Source organism: Myotis daubentonii, chromosome 17 (genome assembly GCF_963259705.1).
Source record: "Myotis daubentonii chromosome 17, mMyoDau2.1, whole genome shotgun sequence".
Lineage (NCBI taxonomy): Eukaryota > Metazoa > Chordata > Mammalia > Chiroptera > Vespertilionidae > Myotis > Myotis daubentonii.
Window position 1 is genome coordinate 19,141,624 of NC_081856.1, and position 18,774 is coordinate 19,160,397.

General features: G+C 38.3%; 1 protein-coding gene across 9 annotated transcripts in view; it reads right to left on the reverse strand.

Annotated features, from left to right (window-relative positions):
- Window positions 1-18,774, reverse strand: part of SGK3 (serum/glucocorticoid regulated kinase family member 3) — a 109,834-nt gene that overhangs the window by 18,729 nt on the left and 72,331 nt on the right. For 7 of the 9 annotated variants that reach the window (XM_059672996.1, XM_059672991.1, XM_059672993.1 and 4 more), the window contains 6 exons: window positions 17,221-17,296; window positions 13,383-13,470; window positions 7,060-7,109; window positions 6,222-6,260; window positions 4,603-4,660; window positions 85-168 (listed from right to left, as the gene is read on the reverse strand). In XM_059672996.1, coding sequence (XP_059528979.1) covers window positions 85-168; window positions 4,603-4,660; window positions 6,222-6,260; window positions 7,060-7,109; window positions 13,383-13,470; window positions 17,221-17,296 — 395 coding nt within the window. The remainder of the gene's footprint in view (window positions 1-84; window positions 169-4,602; window positions 4,661-6,221; window positions 6,261-7,059; window positions 7,110-13,382; window positions 13,471-17,220; window positions 17,297-18,774) is intronic. The other 2 variants (XM_059672997.1, XM_059672995.1) reach the window with 1 other exon arrangement.

Consider the following 18,774-nt stretch of genomic DNA (forward strand, 5'->3'; position numbering starts at 1 on the left):
AGGATCAACTTGTCTTATACACAATAAAATAGCTCTGTAAATTGAAAAGAGGGGCTTAGGAGAAACAAAGCTCTTTTATTTCACCTCTCTTCTGTTGAGAACGATTTTTTTCTGTAACACTTTGACAGCGTAAAATTTTCCATCCAGTTTCCGTTTTGCAAGAAGAACCTGTTTTAATTAAAGATTGTGCAGACTATTAGAAATGTCAATACTTTAACAGCAATAACTCACTTGTAAATAAATCAATACTGAAATTGTACAAAAAATCTACAAAAGACCTAGATCAGTGATGCCGAACCTATGACACGCATGTCAAAGGTGACACGTGAACGCATTTTTTTGGTTGATTTTTCTTTGTTAAATGGCATTTAAATATATATAAAATAAATATCAAAAATATAAGTCTTTGTCTTATTCTGGTTGCAAATATCAAAAAACTTCTATATGTGACACGGCACCAGAGTTAAGTTAGGGTTTTTCAAAACGCTGACATGCCGAGCTCAAAAGGTTCGCCATCACTGACCTAGATAATATAAGGTTGTTTTGAAAAATACTAAATTTATTTCTATAAACCCACTTTTCCTTAAGCATTTCAATAAAACAAAAAAGGATGATCATTTGAATAGCCAGGCACCATTTCTTTGTGTGCTGATGTTTGAGATTTTTACTAAATTTATGTCCGTGTGTGTGTGTGTGTGTGTGTGTGTGTGTGTGCGCGCGCGCGCCAACCATGAGTTGAAGAGTGTCCTTAGAAAATATTGAGGCTATAAACTTCATGGCTACATTTAAAAAAAAAGGAGAAGAAAATGGTTTCTAGATGATCAAAATAAATTTTTGTTTTAACTTTTAGGTTTCTCTTAGAGGCTTCCCATTCAGAAGAGTTGAGAGGAAGAGGCACCGTGGATAGCTGAGTTGGGTTGTATGCACTGTCAAGGACCTGAAGAAACGTAAGAGGATTTGGCCTCACAACACAGGTAGACATATACTCAAGATTTTGCAAGTAATTTTAAGAAATTCAAGATGACCCACAAGTTGTGTTAACTATTCAACGACACATTCCCAAGCTTTCTAAGATGATCTGGCACAGCAGTGACACTGCTGGGCCTTCCTTCCCTTCTCGTACACCTGTGGTCTTCCTCATCCAACCTATAACCCCAGTCTAAGCATGAGAAACATATCTGACACATCCCAACAGAGGGACCTCTTCAACATACCTAACTAGAGCTTCTCAAACCCATCAGTCCTCACAACCAAGGAGAGTCTGAGAAACTATCACAGCTAAGAGGAACTTAAGGAGCACACAACTAAATGTAATGTGGTATGGTGGATGAGATCTGGAACAGAAAAAGGTCAAAACTAACAAAATCTAAATAAATGATAAACTTTAGTTAATAGTAATGCATCAGCATTGGTTCATTCATTAGACAAATGTACCATACTAATGTGAGATGTTGATAAAAGGGCAAATTGTGGGTGTAGACTAGGGGATGGTTTGGGAAATCTCCGAACTTTCTGTATTTTTCTCTTTACTCAGTTTTTCTGTAAATCTAAAACTGTTTTAAAAAATGAAGTCTATTAATTTGGAAAAAAAAATGTTTGTTATTCAAAAAGATGTAGTCAAAACATCTTCAGGGTGAAATTGGCCCGCGCTCAACTGGTGGCATTCTTCTCATGCCCCATTCTTTTGTTCTCCGCAATATTTGTCCCTGTTGAATGTTCTTTCCTTCTTACACTTTTCCTTTTCTCAGCACCTCACACCTGCCTGACTTTTCCTTCTCTATTTTCACTGGTTCGTCTTCAAGTACATTCTGAGATAGTAATTCAAATAATGTGGCAATTAGGAAGTACTGATTTCCTTCAAGTAGGTATTTTTCCCCCCGCATTGTAGATTTGGAGAACAGACAAATGGTTAACAAACAATATGCAGGCCTAGCCAGTTTGGTTCAGTGGATAGAGCGCCAGCTTGTGGACTCAAGGATTCCAGGTTCGATTCCGGTCAAGGGCAAGTACCTCGGTTGCAGGCTAGATCCCAGCCCCACCGGTTGGGGCAAGTGAGGGAAGCAACCAATCAATGTGTCTCTCTCACATCGATGTTTCTCTCTCTCTCCCCTCCCTTACACTATGAAAATCAATAGAAAATTATCCTTAGGTTAGGATTAACAACAACAACAACAACAAAAAATGTGCAAATGAAAAAGTGAAACCAAGACCACTCGCTGGAGAAAAGATAAGAATAAGTGTTAGATTGCCATTATTTATTTTAGCTTATCATATATATTTTTCTGTTTTTCAAACATATTGTAAATCTGCATTTTTCTGCTTTTCCTTCTTTTTGTGTATTGTTTCTCTTTGTTTTACTGCTCTTTGTTGGTTTCTAATCATTTTGCAAGATTTTTAATTTTTATTAAACAACATATAAGTAAAATAACTCACAAATCATTATAGTTCAGTAAATTATTACAAAATGAGCACATTATGTAACCACTATCCAGGTCAAAAGATAAAACATTTTGGGTAGCCTGAATTCCCCGCTTTGGCCCCATTCCAGAAATTACTCATCCCTGTCTTCCTCAAAGGTAACCACTATCTCAAGTCGTAATAACACCAGTAATTTGATATTATCATTTAAAATTTTTCAAATTAGAATCATGTAGCATTGTCTCTGACTAACTTCTTTCACTCTAAATTATCTAATACCCATTCAAGTTGTGGCGTGTCGTATAGTTTTTAAAATTTTTATTGCTATGTAGACTACTGCATTACACAATTTAATCCACTCTTTTGTTGACAGACATTTAAATTGCTGATGAATAACGATGTTATGAATATTCTGGCACATGCCTCTCCTAGTGCATATGTACATGCATTTCTGTTGGTTGTAAAGCTAGGAGTAGAACCAATGTGTCATAGGTATTGCATAATTCAGCTTCAATAAATAACAAGTTTCAATAAGCATAAAAATGCAATGTAGAAGAATAAATATCTAATTAAAGATGTGTAATCAGGTCCTTGAAAGTGCGTGCAACCCAGCCCATTACAGAACACTATGAAACAATCCTGAAAAAAAATAAACATGAACTAAATTAACAAAAGGATATACCATGGTTACTGATTAGAAGACTCAGTAATGTGAAGATGACAATTCTTGCCAAATTGATCTATAGACTCAATGCAATCCCAATCAAAATCCAACAGAATCTTGTGGAAACTGGCATGCTAATTTCTAACATTTATATAGATATGCAAAGAATAGCCTCATGAAGAAGAATAAGGAGGGAGGACTGGTTCTGTTGGAAATCAAGCTACATTTGTCAAGACAATGTGGTATTGGAGCAAGGATAGACAGACTACTGCAACACAATATACAATCTAGAAACAAATATAAACCTAAAATCTACAAGTAGATCCATGCACACATGGACACTGGAGCTGTGACGAAGGCTACCCTGGGGATCAATGGGGAAAGAACAGTCTTTGCAATAAATTATGTGGGATACATTAGCTATCCACAGGGAACAAATAAACTGTGACCCTACACCTCACATTGTACGCAAGAACCCAATCCTGGTAGACTCTAAACATGAAGTTTCCAAAAGATAATGCTTTTTGTTATTAATGACAGAGTATCTCTACCATCTCAAGGAACTGTGAGCATTTTGAGAGCAGATCTATTTCTATCTTTCTATTGCCCAGCATGTAGCAGGTGGTCAAAATATATATTTCTGAGTTAATGAACACACATGGGTTTAACTGCATGGTCACAGTTTCTGGTATCTAGGGAACTCAGAAAACAAGCCAGAGATACAGAAAGCTATGAATATAGCAAACTATAATTAAATACATACATATTTATTTTGACTGCAGATTGAAGTATAATGCAAAAAAAAAAAAGCATTTAAATATATTTTATGACTCTGATAACACCATCTATGGCACTTGTGGCCTTGTCTTCCCCTGGTGGCCACACTCAAGTTAAATGGCTCAGTTGACACTCACTTCTGAGGAGAAATAGGGTCTTTCCAGAGCCCTTTCTCCCCCAACTATTATTTACACAGCTGCTCACTTTTGTCCTTCTGCCTCAGCTTCAATAGACCTCTTCAGAGTAGCAATTACTGACCCACCCATCAGAGTAGCAATTACTGACCCACCCATCAGAGTAGCAATTAATGACCCCGCCCCCCCCAACCCCCCCCCCCTACAGTTTTCTGTCACTTTGCTCTATTCTTCAATTCTTTCACAGACCCATTACTACTTACAATTATCTATTTTATTGCATATTTTTATTTGACTATTTTCCCCACTAGATTGTCAGCGTCACAAAGGCAGTAGCCATGTCAGTGTTGTTCAGTATTATCTAAACAGGACCCAGGACAATGCGTGGCACATAGTAGCTGCTCAACATATACTTTTTGAACAAGTGAATTTTATGTTAGACTTTAAGTAGATGCCTTATCTCCCTAATTATCCTGTCAGTACTTTGAAGGTTGAGAAAGCATCTTAACTCCATGTCTTGCATACCAACAGGCTTTGTGGCCTGGCAAGTATAAAGCATGCATTCCTTAAGTACTTATTTACTGAAGGAGAAAATAAACACACTCTTACCTTGCCAAAGCTGCCTTTTCCAATAACTTTTAAGAAATCAAAGTCTGTTGGCTTAGCACTGAAATAAATGAACGACAAGAATGAGCCTCCAAGAAAATGGACAAATGTTAACTTTTAAACATTTCTCAGCACATTCTTTAATAAGTAAATGTTGGGTACAAAACACTTCAGCATGATGACTTCAACTTTCACACTAGCGGTAACTCATTTTTAATACAAAATAGGCAATAGTAAGTAATAATATCTACTTTCTAACTTGATATTTTATAACATTATGCCTTGTTAAGTTCTGCTTAAAAGAAACTTCAATAATAGCCCCATTAGAAGAAAATGACACATATATCTTTGAACTCAAAGTAGCTTCTATCTAACCCAATTTTATTAACTGTAAACCTCACCGATGTTGTTAATGAAGAAAATGAATAACTGTATAAATTAGTAATACCTTCCAAGGACTTTCTAGTTTGGTAATTCTTCCGAAAAGGAAGTTAATAGCTGAAACACCTAGTAAAGTCACTAAGAAAAACTTCTGATGGAGAAAAGAAGTCATCACAGTGCTTTGCATATCTATCACTTATACATTACAGATAAAGACCTCTCTCTGCTTATTCTCAAAAGTGGTAATATAGGAAAGCCAGGAGCAGAGAAGCCAGAGGGAATGCTAACATTGTCCTATTTCTACTATCCTGTCAGTAAAAAAAAGCATTGGCTGAATGCAGGCAAAGCACAGGGCAGCAGAAAGTTGAGCATAAGCAGCCAGCAGAGCTGTTTCCTTCAACACAGTCCGAATTGCCAAGTTCTACTAAGGAAAGGTTAATGACTCTAGTTAGAGTCTAAATTTCCTTAAATTCATCATTGAGAGAAATAGTATATTCAAAGATGAGAGTAAGGTTAAGGTTAAATAATAACAGGTGAAGGTTAGGGAAATAAATACTTAACTAAGCTTAGATGTTTTTCTTCTTCAAGAACGTGCTCTTTGGACTAGTTATTTTGTTCTTTAATGATATGCCGAGATACTGAAATAATTTTTTAAACAAATATAACAGTGAAAAAACATGCTTATCCCTCATGTTAAATACACTAACTGAGGCCCCACTGGTAACTGCTGGTGATAAACCCTAATTGAAAGCAAATTTCTGTGTTTGTGCTGCCTGACCAACTCAGTGCTATGATGGCAGTAAAATGCTCAAAACCAAACTTCCTCTTCTAGTTACCCTCCCATTTCTGTGCTTTCTTTTGCAGCAAAACTCAAGTAAGTGGTCTAAACTCATTGTCCATACCTGCTGTCCTCTAGCTCTGTCTTGAACCCTTTCCTGCCGAGGTCTTTGTACCCACCACACTGCTCGTAACAGTCACCAGGGACTGATCGAAGCCGGTGGTCGATTCTCCATCTTCATCTTACCTGCCCTATTAGCAATATTAACTAAGTCAATGACTCCCTCCCTCCTCGAGAAACGTTCTTCACCTGATTGTCTGACACTACATTCCTTGTTTTCCTCCTTCCTTACCACTTACTCTTTCTTTAGTGTCCTTTCCTGGCTCCTCCCTGACCTCCCTGTAATGCCAAAGTGTCCCATGACCCAATCCTTGGACCATGTCTCTTATCTGTCTATACTCACTGTTTAAGAGGACCAAAGGGGTGAGGGAAGCGTAGTATCCTGGGATAAAAGATAGAATACTTTAGAATGAGTCCAATAAGGCTGTGAAAATCATTGTAAGAAAGGATAGCAACAGTCCTCTAACCCAGGCAGACATCACTAAACTGTCCAGGGCACTCCTCGAAGCCAGGAAGTGGCGTCGGAACCCTTTGTGTTCCGTGTTTCTGGGCATTCCCTTCCAATGAATCGCTACAGTTGACACTCAAGACAGCGTCTATATTTACCACTCTGGTGTTCCTCAAAATGTTCCTCCCGGGGTCAATCACATACGGGAGACACTGCATAAAGAATGGTTGGCAGCCTTTAATAAACTAATACGTGTCATGAGTACTCTGGAGCAAGCTGGCTACCAACCAGGGTTGCACCAATGACACTGAGTACTAGGAGAGTATCAATTAGGCCTGCACGGATGCTTCGGTCGGAACACTTCCCAAGTACCCCCAGGACTTATGGTCCCCTGGGAAATACAGTCTACTGATTTTACAGATACACATGCACAGAAAGAGAGAGAGAGGCAGAAAGAGACAGAGAGAGGGAAAGGGAGAGGGAAGTAACAAAAGTGAAATAGAACCAGATCAATAATCTGTGGGTTAAAAACGCCTCAGAGCTCTACTAAAGCAACGGAAAGCTAGAGCAATAAGTTAGGCAAGCATAGGGCAGTATTATATTCTTTGTAGCTATGGTTATATCTCACAGCCTTCCAGTTAAACTGGTCAAATTATATCTAAATATTCACATTAAAAAAAAAAAAAAGATCCTCTTAGAGCTTAAAGGATTGTTGGAAACAAATCAAACCTACTGAGGGTTTCCAGACGGTCCCAGGTTGATGTTCTGTGAGGTAGAGTGTAGCTGTTGAAGGGGGAAAAAACACACATTAAAGTTCATCATGGAGCTTCCACGGTCAATGAGTGTTCTCCTAACTTCACCAGATGTTTGATGTGGTGCCATGTGAGAGAAACCTAAAGCCCTAATTCGAAATAAACGTATAGACTTATTTGGAAACATCCATAATCATTTTTATGACGTATTTCAAGAGCAGTTATAAGGAAAAGGGTAAGGCAGAAATCAAGCTCCAAGTGGAAAATGAATGAAGTAAACTGGGGAAAGCTCCGTGGAGGATCGTTTTTACATTTAAAGACCTGGTTGTGGCCGAAGCCGGTTTGGCTCAGTGGATAGAGCGTCGGCCTGCGGACTGAAGGGTCCCGGGTTCGATTCCGATCAAGGGCATGTACCTGGATTGCGGGCATATCCCCAGTGGGAGATGTGCAGGAGGCAGTTGATCGATGTTTCTCTCTCATCGATGTTTCTAACTCTCTATCTCTCTCCCTTCCTCTCTGTAAAAAATCAATAAAATATATTAAAAAAAAAAAAAAAGACCTGGTTGTGGGGGAGGAGATTATTTGGGGAACTTATATGCATATATGCATAGGCCATGGACACAAACAAGAGTCCGGTGAAGGCCTGGGAGGGGCGGGGGCAAGGTGGAGGGGGTCAGTGGGGAAAAGAAAACAAAACAAAGAGGACAGCGGTAATACTATCAACAATAAAGATTAAAAAAATAACCTGATTAAAAATGGCTTTTGGTTTTCAAATTTTCCAATAAAGATGGATACTTTTAGTAGAGCCTTATGTAATTACTAGAGGCCCGATGCACGAAATTCGTGCAAGAGTAGGCCTTCCTTCCCCCGGCTTCCGGCACCGGCTTCCCTCTGGCACCCAGGAACCAGGCTTCCCTCGCAGCCCCGGCTCCGTCCGGAAGGTCATCCAGGAGGACATCTGGCCTAATTAGCATATTATGCTTTTATTATTATAGAAGATTTTTCATATAAGCTATAGATATGAAATAAGCTTTTAAAAACTTCTTTTTTTAAAAAAAAATATTTTTACTGATTTCAGAGAAGAAGGGAGAGGGCAAGAGAGACAGAAACACCAATGATGAGAGAGAATCACCGATGGGCTGCTTCCTGCACACCCCACACCGGGGACGGAGCCTGCAACCTAGGCATATGCCCTGACCGGGAATTGAACTCCTGGCTCATAGGTCGACGCTCAACCGCTAGGCTAAAAACTTCTTTAAGTTAATTATAACCAATGAATTTTATCTAAGCAATTTCATATTAGAGACAAATATCATATACATTTCACTTAAATTCATTTGAAACTTATGGACAATCTCCAGAATATAAGCTATCAACATTAATAAAAGAGGAAAATGGTAATTGGCGTACAACGATACCCTTTTCATTGGCTAATCAGGGCTATATGCAAATTAACTGCCAACTAAGATTGGCAGTTAACTGCCAACAAGATGGCGGCTAATTTGCATATGTAGGCACAATGCAGGGAGGCGAAAGGGAAAGCAGGAAGAAGCCCCCTGCCACTGACAGTGATCAGAAACCCAGGGGGGAGCTAAGAGCCCTTTGCCCTGCCCCCCAGCCATGATCGGAGAATCAGGTGCCTTTTCCGCACTGGCCAGTGATAGCAGGAAGTAGGGGTGGAGCCAGCGATGGGAGCTGGGCACGGTCGAAGCTGGCAGTCCCAGGAGCTAGGGGTCCCTTGCCTGGGCCTAAAGTGGAGCCCATGATCGCGGGGCCGCTGCAGCTGCGGGTCCCCGCTGCCCGGGCCGGACGCCTAGGCCAGAGGCATTAGGCCTGGGCAGGGGCGGAGCCTGCAACCACGGGGAGCTGGGGGTCCCCTGCCCAGGCCTGACACCTCTGCCGGAGGCCTCAGGCCTGGTCAAGGGGCCGATCCAGTGATTGGTGATCGGAGGGTGATGAGGGTCAACTCCTCTGGCCGAGGCGTCAGGCTTGGGCGGGGGGTGGAGCAAGCGATCAGAGGGAGATGGGGGTCCCCTGCCCAGGCATGATTCCTGGGCCAGAGGCCTCAGGCCTGGGCGGGGGCCAGAGCCAGTGATCGGGGGGGGGAGATGGGGGTCCCCTGTCCAAGCCTGAAACCTCTGGCGGAGGCGTCAAGCCTGGGCAAGGGGCCGATCAGGCGATCGGAGGGTGATGGGGGTCTACGCCTCTGGCCAAGGCATCAGGCCTGGGCAAGGGGCAGAGCCAGCAATCGGAGGGGTCTGGGGGTCCCCTACCCAGGCCTGACGCCTCTGTCTGAGGCGTCAGGCCTGGGCAAGGGGCCGATCCTGCGATTGGAGGGTGATGGGGGTCAACGCCTGAGGGCTCCCAGTATGTGAGAGGGGGCAGGCTGGGCTGAGGGACACTCCCCCCCACACACACACCCAGTGCACGAATTTCGTGCACCGGGCCCCTAGTTTTTAAAAATAAAGAACAAAAGTTCTGATGTATAATAATATGTTTCTTATGAAACAACAACACTGGCACCAATTTTTAGTTACAAATCAAATTAATTTCCTAACAATACCTTTATGTGAAAAATCTTTCTGTAATAAAAGGTCAATCCCCGCCCCTCAAAAAAAGAGGAAAAAAAAAGTCAACCCCAGAACACAAAAATATAAGGAACCATAACAGTCAAGCACAAGACAAAAGAAAATGGTTCATGAAATGAGAATTACCTTATTGTGGCATAATTGTAACATAGAGTAACCCCCCTCCCCCAGTTTTATTGAGATATACTTGACAAGCAGCACTGTATAAATTTAGTTTAAGGTGTAGAGCATATTAACCTGACTTAATACTATGATTATGTTTACATATTATAGTGTCCCATAGAATAGGATAACATAATCCGAACTAAATTGTAATTTCAATACACTTATTCTTTTAATGATATGCAGAGAATTGGATCATGCTTCCATTCAATAAATTTTTCTTAGATGAGGGAAGCAAATTTAATAAGCGTGGATTAAATAATAACATGAACAACTTGTCCTCTGAATTATATTAACATGTAGTAAGATTTTATTATTTGGCAATAGTTTTTCCAGTGGAGCACATTTTTGAAATAATAATGAAAATTACTGGAGTGTATAATTAGGTAACTTTTAACTCTACCTACTATTTTTATTTTTAACCAACACCATTTATCCCCCTACGCCCTCCTCCACCTCCACCCACCACCCTCCTCTCCAAAATGACCACACTGTTGTCCGCATAAATGAGTTCTCTCTTCTTTTTTCCTCAATCGCCCAGCTCCCCGCCCAGCTATTTTTAAATATTACTTCTAATCACTAAACTGAAGGTGAGGTATAATTTATTAACAGAGTGAGCTCTAATCAAGAACATGTTTCTTTACTTCTCTTGACCTCTATTTTTCTCTCTATAAATAAGGGGTAGGTCCATATGCCTTCTAAGATATTATCTGGCTATTAACTTATCGACTTAAAGGTCCTAACTTGTAACTATTAATAAGGAGTTACAAGTACAAGACAAGTATAGCTTGTTTCCTTTTTAAAGGAGATTCTTTTTATCAGTATTTTAAAACTGCAAGATATCCTAGTCTAAGTTTCAGATTTTATGGATGAAAAAAGAACAAAGAAACAAAATTCAGATCTAAAGCTAATAGTGACAAAATAGAAGCCAGGAGCCAGGAATCTTTCAGTTGGTTCTTTCTTTTATTCTTTTTTTTTTTTTTTTTTTTTTTAAGAGAGAGAGAGAGAGAGAGGAAGGGAGAAGGAGAGAGAAACACTGATGTGAGAGCAAAACACTGACTAGCTGCCTTCTGCATGCCCCTACCAGGGACCCAGCCCACAACCAGACATGTGCCCTCACAGGGAATCGAACCAGCAACCTTTCGGTGCACAGGACAACACCAAACCAACCGTGGGCTCAGTTTGGTTCTTTCAAAACCAGCTGTCTCTTATAGCAAGGTAAGACATTCTCTAATTGACCTAAACCTACATACTCTCAACATGATTAGCAAGTAAAACATGGGAAACCATGGTTATATAGATTTTTGTCCTTTAAACTATTTTTCAACAGTTTCATCTTTTTCAATTAATATCATATACTCACAGTTGGAAAATATGGAAAAACTAGGAAGACTTCTTTTAAAAAAAATCCATAACTTTGCCAACAGATAATTTTGTAAATTTTTAACAGTAATTTCATATACTGTAGTCTTTGCATAACTTTTAAAAACTGGCTATAATCACACTGTGTGAATATGCATATAAAATGTTATACCCTGATTTCATCTAATAGTATGTCAAAACTTAAAATATATCTTCAAAAATATTTTTTAAATGTACAGTGTATAGAGACATACTATTTGATTGATGAATGTTTAACGTGATTTTACTTTTTCATTATAAATCATACTAAACCAAACATCTTTGTCTTTTTTCCATAGGAAGGGTTATTTCATTTGCCTCAACTCCCAAAGGACATGAATATTTATGTCTGATTCATATTGCCAAATTGCTTTCCAAAAGAGTTGCATAAATTTATAATGACACCTGTAATGCCCAAGGGTGCCCATTGTACCTTACCTTCTCAGTCCTACAGTATTTTATTTACGTTACATTTTAGTTAACTTGATAGAGAGAGAAAAAAATCTCATTTAAAAATACTCTTCTATTGGTATCAAGGCTGAACATTTTCCCATACATTTATTTACAAACAGTATTTCTTCATGTTCCTTTTTCTTTTATCTACTGGGACCTTAAATATTCTTTTTGAAAAATCCATTTATATGTGCTTTTTATATAGACATTACCTCATTAAGTTACAAATGCTTTCCAGTTACTCTTTGGATTAGTCACAGAAGTATAAGATAAAAAGATTCTTTTATGTCGTCCTAGGAGCAACCATGTCACAGATGAAAAAGTTAAACCTGTTCTCTTAACTGAGCATCCCCTTGGGGTCTCAGAGAAACATTACTACTTTCCAGCAGTTGCAAAAAAGGAATACATCTATTATCAAATGAAGGTTCTAGCTGTGGGACAGTCATGTTCCAACTCATAATATTATCTTTTAAGTTACAAAAAGAGAACCATGACATAATTAAAAGAAATTATAAAAACAAAGATGCCCTCCAACCCAAAACCTCTGATTTACATGTATATATATATTTTTTTTAATATATTTTTTTTATTGATTTTTTACAGAGAGGAAGAGAGAGAGATAGAGAGCCAGAAACATCGATGAGAGAGAAACATCGATCAGCTGCCTCCTGCACATCTCCCACTGGGGATATGCCCGCAACCCAGGTACATGCCCTTGACCGTAATCGAACCCGGGACCCTTCAGTCCGCAGGCCGACGCTCTATCCACTGAGCCAAACCGGTTTCGGCTACATGTATATATTTTAATAAACAATCTTGAATTATAAAGGTATTATCATATTTATAACACTTGTAATTATAACTTGAATTGCTAATAATCCGTTAAGTAAAATTATTATAATTTGCCTTTCCCAGATAATTTTTGAAGTAAATGCAGAAAATAGCTTCGTAATAAGGCATGAACTTATTATACTTATCATAATTTATTTAAAAAAATAAAAATATCTGTCCAACCAGTGTGGCTCAACGATTGCGCACTGACCTATGAATCAGGAGGTCACGGTTTGATCCCTGGTCAGGGCACATGCCTGGGTTTCGGGCCCAATATCCAGTAGGGGGTGTGCAGGAGGCAGCCAATCAATGATTCTCTCTCATCATTGATGTTCGTATCTCTCTCTCCCTCTCCCTTCCTCTCTGCAATCAATAAAAATATATTTAAAAAATAAAATCAAAATAAATAAAAAATTAAAATATCCTATTCGAGTACAGTGATGAAGAAGCAGGCAAATAGTGACCCAAAAAATCAGATATAAAGTGAAGAGAGTGGAATACAAAACTGTATACACTACATAATTAGAATTAAGATAATTTTGAAAAATCACTATATGTTAAGAGAAGATTAGAAAGAAAAATCACTAAAATGTTAAAAATTACTTGGGTCTGATAATATGGGTAATACTTCCCTTTTTACTATTTTCAAAACTGTTTAACATGTATTACTTTTTATTATAAAATGTGCTCATTTATAAATTTTATAATAGTGGTAAGAAGTATACACATTTGTTTTTATGTATTCTACAGAACAGAAAATTTACAATGGATAAAATGACTTTGTTTTAACTATATGTCCTAAAGTTGCCAATAATTTCATCTTTGGGGAATGGTATTTTTTCTGTTGAAAAATACATTCCTTTAACTACCTTCTCAGTACTTCTTTCATCCTCATCTTCAGATGGATCTGACTGGTGTTTCGGACTGTCCATTTGAAGGAACGCTCTGACATCTGGACTAAAAACAAAAATTAATTTTATCATGACTTTGAAAGTATTTCTACAGCTTTTCTCCCTTTCAAAATGAAAATAAAAATAATACCATTTATAGTAATAAAGCCAAACAAAATCAATTAATATTCATTATTATAAAACAAATAGCAAGTTATTTTTTTTAAAAAAAAATAGAGAATCCAACATGGGTAAAGGCATAGTCAGTTCATAGAAGACAAAACCCAAATGGTAAGAAAATTTATCAAGATGCCTAACTTCACTAATAGTATAAGAAATACAAATTAAAATAATAATGAGATGCCACTTTATGTCCATTAAATGGCAAAATTTAGAAAGACAGATAATATCAAAAGTTGGTAGGCATATAGGGAAAGAGACACCCTCATGTATTACTGGTGAGAATGTAAAATGAGGCAAGTTTCCTAAAAAGCAATCTGGCAGTACTTGGTGAGACTGTGTATGCATTTCCCTGACCCGGAAATTCCAGTTCTAGGAACAAACCACAGAAAAAAATTATACACAGGTTCAGTGAAAGGCATGTAACTAGGATACTCACTGCAACATTCCTTATAGTAGTGAATCAGAAGCAAAACAACCACCTGCCACTAGAGAAATGAGTAGGCAAGCAGAGAAATCGCCTACAGCAGGCAGAAACAAGGAACTACAGCACAATACCATTTATGTGTATATGTGTATTAAATACTTAGGAACACAAAGCAACAATCGGTAAACAGGTATCCAAAAACATATAACAAACACATTAAAGTGGGTACCAATAGTGGAATGAAGAATTGAGAGTGAAGATCAAAGATGAAGAGAAAAAAATGGACTAAAATAAAAGAGGGGCTTTGTATGGGTGAATGAGAATCCTGAGCAATGATTCTACCTCTGTATCAGAGGTACCGCCTACCAAATGTTCTTTTTTTCTTCTTGAGATATACCTGATATTTGTAAGTATTGTAAAATGATCACAGTAAATCTAATTAACATCCATCACTATACACAGTTACAATTTTTTTTTCTTGTGATGAGAACCTTTAAGATCTACTCTCTTAGCAAGTTTAAATACAGCGGCGCAAAAATAGGCTTACAGCTGTGAGCATGCAGAACAGAGTTTAATCTTGTACTATTATTTATTAACTAGAGGCCCAGTGCACAAAATTCGTGCACGGGTAGGGTCCCTAGGCCTGGCCAGCGATCAGGGCCGATCGGGGCCTTCCTTCGTTCCGTGCTGCCCCCTGGTGGTCAGCGCACGTCACAGTGAGCTGTTGAAGTCCCAGTCAATCAAACTCCTGAGGGGACAATTTGCATATTAGCCTTTTATTATGTAGGATTATTGTATTATTATCCATATGAATTAAACCCACTTTTGCTGAACCCTGTATATACTCTACAACCCAGGGTTTCTATTCCAAGATACATCAGAAATGCTTGCACATGTGCCCCAAAATATATGTTAATGGCAACATTATTTGTCATAGCCAGAAACCGGAAACAACTCACATGCCCATCAGTGGTAGAATGGATAAACTATGGTCTATTCACCCAATGGGATATACACAGCTACGGAAACGGAACAAACCACAGCTATATGTGACAACATAGTGACTCTCACATTGTTAAAAATAAGCCAGATAAGGAATATGTATTGTATGATCCCATTTGCGTAACGTTAAAAAACAGAGCACATTAATCTATGCTGCTAAAAAATCAGGAGAATGATGACCTCTGGGTTAGAACAGAGGAGAGGAGATTGTGAGGGGCTTCAGGGGTGCTGGTAACGTTCTATTGCTTGGCCTGGGGGTGGCAATTCTGGTGTATTCACTCTCACATAATTTAGTAAGCTGTACAGTCATGATTTCTGCTCTTTCCTGTATGTGCTATATACTACAATAAAGCTAAAATAAGGTCTTTCTGCTTCCATTTGCATTTCTTAAATAGGGAAGGAAATGTTCAGTTATTTTGGGGTAATTAATCAGCCATTTGTAGCTCCTCTTTTGTAAATCAAAGTGCTTTGTCCATTTTTTTTTTTTTTTGGTGTCTTAAGTGTGAATTATCTGCATGAGCTATTTCCACGTTAAGTATATTTACTTATTGTCCTTTATCATGGGAAACTTTTTGTTGTTGTTGTTAATCCTCGCCTGAGTATACTAGTATTTTTCCATTGATTTTTAGAGAGAGTGGAAGGGAGGAGGAAAGACAGAGAAACATTGATGTGAGAGAGACACATCGATTGGTTGCCTCCTACATGCTCCTGGACTAGGGCCAGGGATGGAACCTGCAACCGAGGTATGTGCTCTTGACCAGAAACCTACAGTAACAAGTGCTAAAAATACAGTCCTTCAGTGCTGTGATCTGAAAAGACTTAAAGAGTGTGGTATCTGCATCACTGTCCCTAACACAACCCTTAGTTACATCTACGTAGAAAGGTAAGCTGTGAAAAAGCCCCACAGATAACTTATTCTCTTTATTTCTTAGAATATAATACTTTACACATACACATATAAAGTAACATATATGTAAATTGCAAATCACAATAAACATGATGAATACCCATGAAGAAATGACCGGGCTCAAAATGAAAACGTATCTCAAACCCTGTTCCTGGGTGTTTCTGAGAGGACACACCCTTCCTGCCTCCATGGGCAGCTGCTGGTCTACAGAAGGAGTTTGCGCTCATTAGCACAAGACACACACACAGGCTGCGAGAGCACCATGTCAGTGGCTGCCTGGAACGCTGTGTTGAGAAGGGCTGGAGGCCTCTCGATGGAAGAGGACAAGAGTGGTGGCACGTGGGCTTGAGCCTTGCCAACTTCTTCAGAGGCCTTATCTCCTTAATGAAAATCTACTCTGTGTTCCAGTCATGCTTAAGTGTCCTGAACATTTCAGGCTTTTTGTGGACTCGTACACCCGCTGCTCCCTTTGCCTGGAATGCTCTCTCTGTGTTTTCTTCTTGAATGACTGCACTTCCTTTAAGTCCCAGGAAGCCTTCTTTGACCTTTCCAAGAAGAGCTGGCCATATTTTTCTGTTATCTTCTAACACCTCTATCATAAATCTTTCCTAGCTTAATTGCTAGACTGGAAACCTATGCCTCTGGAACATACGAATGACACTCGGCACTCTTTATGTTCCCAACGCACACAACAAGTAGTTAATAAATGCTATTTGAATGCAGGAATAAATGTAACATTGAACAATCAGCCAACTGTTTTAACTGTGCACTATACAAATTCCTTTCAAGTTTAATCTACAAAACCAATATAAGTGTAAAAGGCAGAAAGAAAATAACTAGGACCTTGATAGTCAAAAAACGAGTTAAGAATACCAGGGGAGCCCTAGCCCGTTTGGCTCAGTGGATAGAGCGTTGGCCTGCGGACTGAAGGGTCCCAGGCTCGATTCCGGTCAAGGGCATGTACCTTGGTTGCAGGTTCCATCTCCAGCTCTGGTTGCTGTGCATGCGGGAGGCAACCAATCAATGTTTCTCTCTCACATCAATGTCTCTCTCTCTTGATCTCTCCTTTCCACTCTTTCTAAAAATCAATGGAAAAATATCCTTTGGTGAGGACTAACAATACAAAAAAAAAAAAAAAAAGACCAAGGGGAAATGCTTGAGGAAGATTTTACAAATATACACACACATTATGTGTAGCACAATGACATTCCACAGAACATATGAAATCTGCATCAGTAACTGATTCAATATTCTTAGGTTTGGTTTCAGTGCCTCTTCAGAACACAACGAAAATTACTTACTGGTTGTAAAGCTCTGGATATCTAACTAAGTTCTGAATGAATTCATTCAGTCCTGCTCTTCTTTGTTTGATAAAATCTGTTGAGAGAGATATAAGCTATTAGGATTATTTATGTCAGACTACGTAATTATCAATACAGTTATGGAAGAATAGATAAGAGCCATTTCTTAACTTATGTTTCTTGATTTACAACCAGAAACAAATACTTAGAAATATATACTTTAAAATCCATAAATACGATTATAAAAATAAAATAAAGCAGATAGCGTATCTCCCAAAAGAAAATTCTCCAAAAAGAGAGACTATTTTAGGTTCTAAACAGATTCATTACAAAAACTGGAAGCTTTGTCCAACTCCTCCTGCACTACCGAGAAAGAAATAAAAATGAACACTATGACACTGGTGACTGAAAAAAAAATCATGCTAATTAAAAACAAAACAAAACAAGAATTACTGGAAATCCTTGCAACTGGGGAATGATTAATTGGTTACTTGAGTTTCATCAAAACTCTGATGCTAAAAAACAAACAAACCCACTCTTAAAAAAATACACTGGAACATTCCTAACAAATAATTGTCCAGTATCTTCAAAGTGTTTTGACTGTTTATAACTGAGGTTCATGCAACAGCAGTTAAGCACAAAGGTTTCTTAGAATTTGAAAACTTTATTCAAGTATTTTGCCTCTGCTACTTATTAGCTAACTGACCTTGAACCTTTCTAAGATTTAAATCCTTACTTGTAAAATGGGAACAAGAACAATATTTATACCTCATACTGTTGTTACAGGATTAAATGTGATTGTATATAAGTTTACAGAACGCCTGGTAGAAAAGAGCATAATCTTCAGCTATTAGCATTTTTGTGGTTATTGCATCAAAAAGCTATCATCCTAAACTTAAATTCTTAAGAAATGCAGATGGTCCCTGACTTACAATGGTCCGACTTAGGATTTTTCAACTTTACAATGCTGTGAAAGAGCTAAGAACTCAGTAGAAACCATACTTTGAATTTTGATCTTTCCCCAGGCTATCAATATGCAGTATGATACTCTCTATGGTAACAGGATGATTTTGCCAATAGGCTAATGTAAGTGTTCTGAACACATTTGAGGTCTAGGCTAGGCTAAGCTATGATGTATTCAATAGGTGCATTCAATGCATTTTTAATTTATGGTATTTTCAACATATGATGGGTTTATCAGAATGTAATGTAAGTCAAGGAGTACCTGAATACTCTAAAAACTGAAGAAACAGGAGACTTGAGAGAATATCTCAAAATAGCGAATGTCTCCATAAAAACCTACAAACAACATTCAACTTCACAGTGAGTTTTGGTTTAATAAAATAATTTCTACTCAACAAATATTTAATATAGTGTTTTTCACCCCAATTATGGGTTGCTTCTAGTCGTGAAGGTTTTATTTCCATTTCTTAAAAGAAAAAATATAAATTAAATCTGGTCTCTTAGATACAGATGCACTTGGCAGCTTTTTCTTGTTCCACTATGAATTTCTTGAAGAATTTCAGGAAGGTATCTTGTAAAACTCTTCCAAGG